Source organism: Vollenhovia emeryi, unplaced genomic scaffold (assembly GCF_000949405.1).
Source record: "Vollenhovia emeryi isolate VEMERY1.0 unplaced genomic scaffold, V.emery_V1.0 DF939225.1, whole genome shotgun sequence".
NCBI lineage: Eukaryota > Metazoa > Arthropoda > Insecta > Hymenoptera > Formicidae > Vollenhovia > Vollenhovia emeryi.
This window is the reverse complement of record NW_011967141.1, coordinates 256,880-267,381: the sequence shown is the minus strand read 5'-3', so window position 1 is coordinate 267,381 and position 10,502 is coordinate 256,880. Positions and strand designations below refer to the sequence as shown.

The following is a 10,502-nucleotide window of genomic DNA, read 5'->3' as shown; positions in this document are numbered from 1 at the left end:
AAACGATAAGCTGGAGAACAATTTGGAGCACACGATTAAGCTCTGCTACCCGCCACTCGACGTTTCGCTGGTTAGTGTATTTCAAAGTTTTCAAAAACGGTCGCGGTTCTGGGCCGATTCTGACGGACGACATTTCGCAAATTATTAATTTATGCGCGCAAGCAAATATTTGTCTCCCCTCTGTAAGGCGTAATTTTTTTTATACGTATGTTAATAAAATTGACAAGTTTCCTCTACAAAATGGGGGTTGATCAATTTCCTTCCATCCGTTCGTTACAAAGTAATAACCATTTACTTCCAACGCAATTCTAATCTCACCCTGCGCAATATGATAACGATTTAATTTTTACATACCACTCTGATCCCTTAAGATACGCGATTCAGTCGATTTAAACGAGGTAACTGAATTATTATTATTCTACCAATCTGTATCAAAAGTATCGCGTTCACATCCTGCATTTTCGATTGTCTTATTGTAGTTTTTACCGAGGAAGACCCGAAGGAGGGTCGAAACGTATATTAAAGAGAAATTTTGTTTCTACTTTGCGAGAACCGTTTACTGTTCATTTGCGGCTCGCATTGACGCTCCTCCCTCTCTACATATTTAATTTTTAATATACGAAGGGGGAGGTGGGGGGGTGACTCTGCGCATTTCGCGCCGTGTATGAGCGATCGGCGAATGCAAGGCGTGAATAAATCTGGCATTACGTATAGCCGGCGGATTAATGGCGCCGGGCGGAAGCGTCTATAATACTTATCGAAAGGTACATCCGGTACGGGGAGACCGTACTCTTTCTCGGCGGCGTTGCGAGTTCAGCGCAGGGGTAGTGCCCGTCGAAGTTAACCTTTGTTTCGCGCATGACTGGCCTTTCGAGTTTATCAGTGTGTAGCAGGTGGTGCGGCGCTTTATTTATAACAGCAACGTCCCTTCTTCCTTTCGCGAAACTGCCGTGGCCGATCGCGTTAAGCCGCGCGAACAGTTCGTATATTGCGCGCACGGGCTATGTAACACGCGTGTACTCACGCGTGCCCGTGTACACACACGCGACACACCGCGGACACGGTAAACGTCTCCCCGCGTAAGTAGACCGTGCGTATCTACGCGTGTGCGTTCCTCTCGCCTCCGCGTACCGCCGCGCGCGCGCGCGCACACGCGCACGCCTCGCGCTCCCGAGTAGACGCGCGCGTAAGTGCGTACGTGACGTGTTTATGCGTACATGAGTACGTCTTTCATACGAGAATTATCGATATGCGCCGCGCCTCTCGCCAAGCTTTACCGCTACTGCGGTGTACAAAGCTATTTTTTCCAATTATTAGAATTGTACGGCGGAAGAAGCGAAAAGTTGAAAATAATAATCGCCGATGCTCGCGCATTGGCCGTCACCGTCGATTCGATCGATGAGATACATACGCGATGGGCAAAGCCAATTGTTAACAAACTCGTCGAGAGACACATGGACTCGCGCGGGGAAACGTGTGACGCCTCTCCCGCGCCCCACGCTCCCCCTCCCTCCCCCCCCTCCTCTCCCCCTGCCGGTCTAATAAATATGGAATCTCTACGAAATTTTAATATCGCGTGCAAGGGCTGTCTCGCATCCATTGCGTCCTTCTTACAGATGGCTGAGCGCGAATACAACAGATTTCCGCGATGCCTTGCATCGAATAAAATGCCGTTTTTGTCGTATTATTATCTTTCCCTTTATTGACATTATCAAATGCAATGTCGTATTCGCTGTTCGCATTTCGTGCGATCGCATTTAATTAAATCTGCATATTGCGTGTGTCGCGAGAATGCAGACGTTGAAAGTAATTCGTGATTATTGTTACCCGATTAAACGAAATTTTCCGGAAAAATTTACAAGTTTTTATCCCCCGTAATTTGTACTAGCGGATTTTTCCCCCCCGATTCTCTGCAACGCGCACTTGGGCGGAAATAGTGAAACGAGAGAGGGGGGGAGAGAGAGAGAGAGAGAGATATTATAATATTCCAAAGCAATGTTTCTACACAGACTTTAGATACGCGATTGACTCGTTTTCATTAATTTTCGCCTATTTCTTAGGGTTTATTTCATGTGACATTGTTGATCGCAAAGATCGCAGTGGTGTCAAAGGACACAGAGAAAAGGAGGCAAGGATGAAATTCTTAGCGAGGTTGTTGAGAATAGGAAGGCCCCATTCATCGTGAGAGAGAGAGAGATAAGGGGGGACGGAAAGAGAGAGAGAGAGAGAGGGGGGGGGGGAAACGTCGGAATTAAATTTATTCAGGCAGTGCCAATAAGTCGGAAAAGTTGCGTCCTAAAAGCCGGAATCCGCGCGCTTGGCGTTCACCCCTTACCTCCCTTCCTGAATTCACTGTTTTCTCTTTTTCTATTTTGCCTCTGTCTTATTGTGAACCGAGGGGAGTATAGTCGGCCGATACCAGCTCCGGTGCCTTTCGCGCTTTTATACGCGAGATCATTTTGTCTGAGGCGCGGGCATAAAACGTACGAGACACGGGGCACCGGCTTTATTAATTATAAGACCGGCCGAGAGAGTGTCCACTGCGGACACTTTGCGTCAATGATTTAATACGATGGACACCTTTAGTGGACACAGGCTCGGGGACGAGGACGGCGCCAGTGAATAGAGCGCGGTTTAATGACTACGTTTGGTATACCTACGTCCCATTGAAGCGAAAATCCTGCTCCTAGTTGGTCTCGGAAGTCAATGTCTCGCGCGTCTCGTCGCCGCAACGGTGCTCAGGCTCGCCGCCGCGTGTACTAATTATAATTATCATCGTGCTCGTTCCTAGGAAACTCAATGGTGCAACTCGACGTGGCACTGCTAATTGCGAGGACTTGGTCTCGATTGTACATTGTCGGACACTGCTCGGCACTTAAAACAAGGGCCCTCATACCGATCCCTGTATGTACGCCGATGTCACGTTAATCCCGTCCTCGTTTACGGTAGCTAAGTGTCGACGTAATGATGTAACTTTCGTTATTTCGTGGCCGCTAGACGGAAATAGATCGGCCGGGTAAACATATTACAGTAATGTATCCCCCGACGTTCCCGGGCGTTACGTTCGCTTAATCCTTTGTTCTTACTTACGGCCGACCCTTTTATTCCTTACGTTTCGGACCCTCGAAACGTTCAACGATTAGAGACCCCGCCTTTCATGTGCGCAGCGTCGAATGAAAAATATTATCTCTAACGAATGTCGCGATTAAAAACTCTATCTGGATTGCTTTTCGTCGTGGAATCAGTGCGCCCATCATTTTCGTCGCGAGAACGGCAATGCGCGTAGCCGGTCACGAAAAAGATGAAAGTCCCGGTAATTGGTGAAACAAAGTGCTGATAAAAGTAATTTTAAGAAAGTCGATGGGCCGGCGGGTAAGCCACGAGGATAAGATAATATATTGGAGGCGAATTGCAATGGACAGAATCAGCCCCTCGTAATTTGCTTCGAGGCACCTAGCCTGACCCCTCCTACGTAGACAACCTTCTGACAACCAATTACATCGAGGACGAGGCGCAAACGGCGAAAAAAGAATGCAAAGATCTTAGCGTTAACGGCAAAGCACGGCATACTTGATTAATAAAAGTAGGATAGTGTAGCATGACGTGGGGTATTATTAGTTTTCGCAGTGCGCGTCAAGTATCCAACGGAGTTTAATCCAATGAATAATGCGTTTAGCGGGCGTACATCGTAGTCGGGGTGAATCTAGGGTCGGTAATTTTTCCGTTGCAAACTGATCGACAACGTACACGACGCCGTATCTCTATCGTTGCCTCGCGGTTTTCGATGATATTAATATGGAAAACGCGAGGAGGCGCGGGCGAATCGATTTTCACACGTGTAGCCCGGACAGGCGGTCGATCTCGAGGATCAAATCGAACGATCGCAGTAGGGTTTCCGAAATTATATCCGACAATTCCTATGCAATTGGGGAGCAATGTCATGACTGTCTCACCGCCGCGCCGCAATCCAGTCAGCTGGGTCGACATATATGGGGCGGACAGGGTGAGCATGGGGGGTTTTCATTAGGGTGGGATTTCGCATGGTCTATATCCATCGGTGGCCGTGGAGCCCTCGAATGCGGGATGGATGCACGCTATACGCGCTATCATGGGAGTCAAGATTGTCATACAGGGTTACTAGGAGTACCTATTGTCTTTCCACAATGTGCGATGTACTCCAGTAAAGATATTGCCTGTCCCTGTATCAAGTCACGCTGCGGAAAGCGCCGACAAATCGGTAATAAAACAAATACGCCCCCGCGATATGCAACGACGCGCAACCTGTAATATATATATATCACTTTTCGAAAACTGAAACTGCGAAACGAAAGTCTCGGTGTAATAATAAAATCATATACGAAACAATGGATAATACACTTCATGAGATTTATGATGAAAAATATTGTACATGTATTCTCGATTTGCGCTTTATACTTTTGCTCATGAACTTTATTCCTTGCCTTTGTTGATATGACAAAAAATAACCGAATAATATGTAATCAATGGAATATAAACCGTATCGTTGTTATTTTCTCACAAAATATGGTTTGCGTTAATAAAAAAAGTTTCGTATTTGATTTAGAAATTAAATATATCCCGCGTCAACATGGTCGCGAAATATTTTTTCTACAATATGCCATGTACAAATTCACGTGTAATCGAATGACGCATCCGAAGCGATGAACCTCGTTTCAGCGGACGTTGGGCGAATCGATCACATGCCATTCGATGATCGATCGGCCGTGGACGTCAAGCATCCGTGGTGCAATGTATTTTGTCATCCGAACAAATATCTCGCCGGTCGATCGAGTGCGAACTTTGTGATCGATCGGACAATCTATTCAGCAAGCGTAGGTGCCAATATGTTGCCACTTGGTAGGAAACCGCGCAAGTAAGTGAAACGTAAAACAATCCGTTTCGTTCAACTGCCGGAAAGATGTATCTCCGCAAGCCCTTTGATATAGTGACGATTAAACCCTTCATCGTGCAAATTAATTCCAACTCTATCGTAGATTACTATGGCCAGACCAGTGTTACAGAATATATTGCGGCAAAGTTTATTAAATATACAATTTATGATACGAGAGAACAAATCGAGTTTACGAGCTTACCCTCTTGTCAACGATTATTCAATATTCTAGTTGAAAGACACATCGTTAAGATCAAGTTTGGAGACTTTACTTTTGTGCGAATCCTCCTCTAACGCGGGGCCAACATTTTTGGATGTTTATCGGCGAATTTCCGAGTCGACAAATTTCAAGCACAATTCCTTTTCCGCAGAAAAGGAAATACATGTCGACGTATAAGGGTAACAATGTTAACATCAGACGTTATACAGCTACAGCCAACGAATTTAATGACGTAATCCACATACAGAAGGAAGCAGACTCCTCGTATCCTACTTAAAGAACTGAAAGCTGAAGCTTTCGGAAAGCGGCGCATAGTTGTGCATATTATATATGTACATATATATATACATACACCAAGATAGAATATATACACGAAGATAGAATAATGGACGAAGCTACACGAAACTACTACGTACATGGCATCTGTTTACTCGTGCGCGACTCGTCTTCGCTTCTGTTACGAATCTTATTTCTCTTCCGTCCGCTATTGCTTTCCTCTATTTCCGGATTATCCTTCGTTCTCCACCTGAGCTTCCTCGACATCTGTTGTCTCAATGGCATTCCAGGTGATTTTTCACGTTAACGAGTTTAAGTCGGAACGTTTGAAAGGGACAAGTTTGCATAATAATTAAAAAATAATCAAAGTACGTCGCGCCGTTGCCGATATAACCGCGTTACAGCGCAACGCATTTATATCGTAGATAATTCTGGTTAAAAAAAAATGAAAAATTCAGTACTTATGCAGAATATGCGAAAGTCATGACAATCTGATTGCATACATGTTTCGCCGGTGTACGTTCCTTTCCTTCCTTTGTTTTTGTAAACAAAATTGGAGATTTATTCCGAAGAACGTGACAGTGGACTTTGTCTTTCTTTTCAGCCATATTCTCCCTTCGACTTCCGATCCTTGTTTTCTCCAAAGGTAGGAAGGGCGGTTCTTAACGAAGAAATTAAAGGCGGAGGGCAGCACACGCCAAAGTACTCTCGGTTTTGCGTTAAACTTTTACGATGCACTCACGGAAAGCTGCAGAGATTCTTCTCGCTATACGGATCCGGCTCGTTAAACCGATTTTGTTCGAACTACATCATTTCGTTATTAACGAAAGGTCGACTTCTTTCTCGCTGATACTTGATACATCTTTAATATGTGTTTTAACTTGTTCTGCAGATTAAATACTAATTGCTGCTCTTGAGCGGAATGCAGGCGTTTTGAATTTTCATATCAAATTGTATAATTCGCCTATTAATAATTAAACGCGAACAATTTTTATAAACTTGTGTCGTTATTTGCATCCCAGACAAAGAATGTGCTATTTGTACTAAAATTGACTCGAATTAGGTGTGTTAGCAAGTTGTAGGTGTAACAAATATATAATTTACCTTCGTTATTTATAATAAAAGTATCGAATATAGATAATATAGGAATTGCGTCCTGTACATGGCATAAAAATTAATTGGGCTAGTATCTAATATTTTACTTCTGGTAGTGTTCGACGGGACAAGGTTGACTGCACAAATTGAGGCCTTTGTATACGCTTAACTATGTTTTAAAATCGATACAAAATGAATTTATGTCACCTGTAGCCGACAGACATTTTGTAAGAGAAAAATTAATGTTTTACAGATTTACTAAAAATAATTGCTATTAATACAACTTGTATACATGTGTTAATCATATTTATTACGTAGCGAGAGAATTAATTAATAATTCGGTTAACCCTTTGAAGCATAGCGGTAGCCCACGTTACCACCTCAACTTCTTTACTTTTTGGCCCTTTAATTTCTAGTTAACGCATTTAGGTCGGGCTTTTTGCACTTTTTGGGTATCTTAGCGATGAAAGAACATAAAAAAGAGTTGAGCGATAAAGTTACCACATGTCTAATTAGGGTTGGCACAACCCCAATAAATAGTAATATTTGGGACAGCTATAAGTATACTATTTATACGGCAACATTTTAATTTTAGTTACTTTTGTCTTAGCCTTTGTCTTTCCGTGCGGCCTTTAATATTTATTGTAAAAGTTTTATAACTAAACAAACTATAAGAATTTTCAACTGGAATTTAGATTCCATGGGTTCTAATAATATCTAAATAATGTTTCTTAGCATAGTTGCATTACAGTTGAATGACGTTATTCTCCTAAGTTTGGAATTTCGCCATTTTGAGTTATGAAAATCTGATAACGGATTCGTAATCAGCGAGCCCACAAACCCTTGTATACAAAGTTTCACAAAAAATGTATGCTTCGAAGGGTTAATTATGTTATTAGATCTTTCTTTTGAAGAGCTAATTCGAATAACACATTTTCTTGCGTACAAAATTACCTACTATTTTCGAAAAGCATCCACCAAATCTCACCTGTGACGAAAAACCTGTACGATTATTGATCGAGAAATAGACTTTCGTTCTCGTCGTTGCGACAAGTATTCTCTCGCGCCGTGAATTCGTACAGTGTACCCATTTGCCAGTCAGAATCTCCGTGGTAATAGTTGGTTTATTTCGTAACAAATCCGTAAACGCGACTCCCCTTCCCTTCCGGAGTTGCCTTCGTGGGTAAATATTTGATGCTCCAAGGATCGGCGGTCGCATCAAGCAAACGGGAAACGCAGTTTTATCGTTTGTACGCACTGCGAAATAAAGTGTGCCGTAGACGAGAGACGGAACATGTGGGAAACGGGACGCTGTATAACTGTATGTTCTCGAAAGAGAATCGAAGGCGAATATCGTGCGCGGATGCACTAAGAATTGATACGGGAGGACGGACGCGTAGAAAAGTGGATCTGGGCATGCAATATTTGCGATCCACTCAACCGCGTAGCTGTCCTTTCAGATAAGCTTTATGATTTAAGTCAATGTAGACTTATCAATATACTCGTATATATATCGCGCGATGAACGTTTTCTAGCAACGACAATCCGTATTGCTTGGATTCGTACATATCGTGGCTTTAGAGACGCGGGGAAATATCGAAGCATACAAACGCCATTATTGTTTTCACTCGTAAAACCTCGTTGGTGAGCAAGTTAGGTTTATTGTATTATGTATAGAGCCGTAGTCATTCCTTCCCGGAGATATGCCCCTGTAATGTAAATTTCCTCACCGTTATAAGTATTTGTCACCAGCGTTGAAATAAGCAGAATTCATATATAGAGAATCATTTCCATAATCCCCTTCGAAGAGGAAACTGGTACGATCTCGCATCAAAAATTCTTTGCCTTCGTGAAGGAATCCTCTAAATGGACGACGCTACATCCGCTCGACAGGTTTAATATAATAAAATATACGTAATAATATAAGCTTGGATAATTGCAAAGTAGGTTTCATCGAGAAGAAAAAAAATTACCACAATTTTTCTAGGAATGCCTGAAGATTTCGCGTCACGAGTCATCCTTTATTCCGAAACATTTTTCGTACGAAGTGTACGTTCGCGACGTTTGAAACTGCAATGTATAATCCGACGATAAATTAGCGACAATTTTGCTCTGTAATTGTAGAGAAAAAAGTAAGTGGATTTTGATTAATTTATGGCAATTCACTTTACAGCAAAATAATGTAATGAATTGAGAAAATTACCAGGTAAATTTGTGGAATTCAAATAAAATGAAATAATCCACAAATTACTATTGTTTCGTTATGGCCTCTCTCTATAAGCCTATTATGTATATATACATATGTATATATATATATATATATTTGTCGCGTACCACACTCGTGGTCTTAATATTCCGTAATGACCGTATATCGGTCTATAATTGTTCAATGTCGGACAATTACTCGGCCTGTATTACCAGGAAACTATATTATTGCCAATAATTGTCACAAATGGCATAGAATAACTGTTAAACTTTTCGATGTTAAAGCAGCCGCTGCTGTTGTTTCAAGAACGTCTTACATTTGCGGCGAAATCGATGGTCAGTCACCCTTTTCCGGAAATGAAAAAGAAAAAAAAAAAAGAGCGCAATGTCGGACTGCATTCACTGTGAAGGAAAAGAGCTCCTTCTGAACCCCGCTTGGGGTCCTGCAGGTATTGTTAAGTAAGTATGCCGCGAGCTTCGTCGAGTTAATCAACCTTCCGGAAGAGGGAGAAAGGGACTACCAAGGATGGATAAGAGGATGAGAGATTCCATGGTCAGCTCTACATTCTTCGCATATTGCCAGGGGCTCTCAACTAAGCATTTGAAAATTGGACTCGTCACGTCTTGCGAAGAATTGTTTAAAAAGACTTGAACCCTTAACACATTTCTATTGTGACCAAATATAGTTGTACACCTTGTAATAACAATGATATTATTAAAACAGGGGATACGTATTTTTATCAAGAAGAGAGCAGAGCCGCAAAAGGAATTTATATTGCAGTAATTTGAAATTTGTTTATCAATGGATATTGATCTAATTACTAAAGCCTGTAAAGCGCGCTGTTTTTACAGGTTTCCGCCGTTGAAAAAATTTTCTTTTGTTGCGTCTAGTGTAGAAATCACGAAACCATATCGGACTTGAACGCTGCGAATGTTTTGTCGTTGTATCGTGTTAAATGAGAGAATATTCTGACTTCACGTGCTGACGAATGTTGAATGGTTTTCTCGGTTGGGAAGCCAAGACTTCGCGGCAAGAATAAACAAATTGAGAAGAGAACTGTTGAGATTTCGTTTGCAAAACTCGCAAACGTAACGGGAGAATAATTCAACGATCGACAATATAAAGTATAATCAGTTTACTTGTCTTCGCCGTTTTGGCAACGGATTTGATAAACGGACTAATCATATCGACTGCATATCGGCCAATCTGTTTGACAACGCGCGTAGGATTCAACATTGATTTTGGCTTTTTTTTTCACGAGCTCCGTCAAATGTAAACGGCAGTGTACGTGTATTTTTGCGTCGCTTAAACTATGAAATACTCGGCCAGATATCGATACGGTCGAGCAATTTGCTAAAAAAAAAAAAAAAAAATTTCTGTACCGTGATCAATCGTTTCTTCGGTAGTCGCACTGGGTTCCGGCAGAATCGTACAATTTGTACGCGCCAGGAAGTGCGCCGTTTGTGTATTTTTCGGAGGGAATGCGAGCTCGAATCGGACACGGTTTTATCAACTACGAACGGAGAAAGGTGAATTCATGATAGGAACGTTTTTTGGAGTTGGGTTGTACGTTTACCGTTAAAGGGGGCATCAAATCGCAAATATGCAGTCCCGTGCGCGTATACCGATATACTGCAAATAACGTACGATTGTAAGTGGATTTAATATAACTACAGTTGTATTAAATAGTAATGAAGATTAGAAAAACGAGAGCTCACGCACACAACAGTTTGTTTCGACGGGGGTGAAAGTATCGGTGTTTTTCCTTTTTAAATAATTTCGTCGAGGTATTCGCT

The 10,502-nt window shown here is 42.2% G+C and overlaps 1 protein-coding gene across 2 annotated transcripts in view; it reads left to right on the top strand.

The window, feature by feature from the left end:
• The window catches only part of LOC105560650 (membralin), a 91,447-nt gene extending 81,387 nt beyond the window's left edge, over nucleotides 1-10,060 (top strand). The window contains exon 14 of one of the 2 annotated variants that reach the window (XR_001008850.1): nucleotides 6,010-6,861. Coding sequence is in view for 1 of the 2 variants with exons in the window: in XM_012009935.1 (XP_011865325.1) it covers nucleotides 8,994-9,133 (140 nt within the window). In the remaining variant the exon portion in view is untranslated. Of the gene's footprint in view, nucleotides 1-6,009; nucleotides 6,862-8,993 lie in introns of those variants that run through there. The other variant, XM_012009935.1, reaches the window with a different exon arrangement.
• The last annotated feature ends 442 nt before the right edge of the window (nucleotides 10,061-10,502 follow it).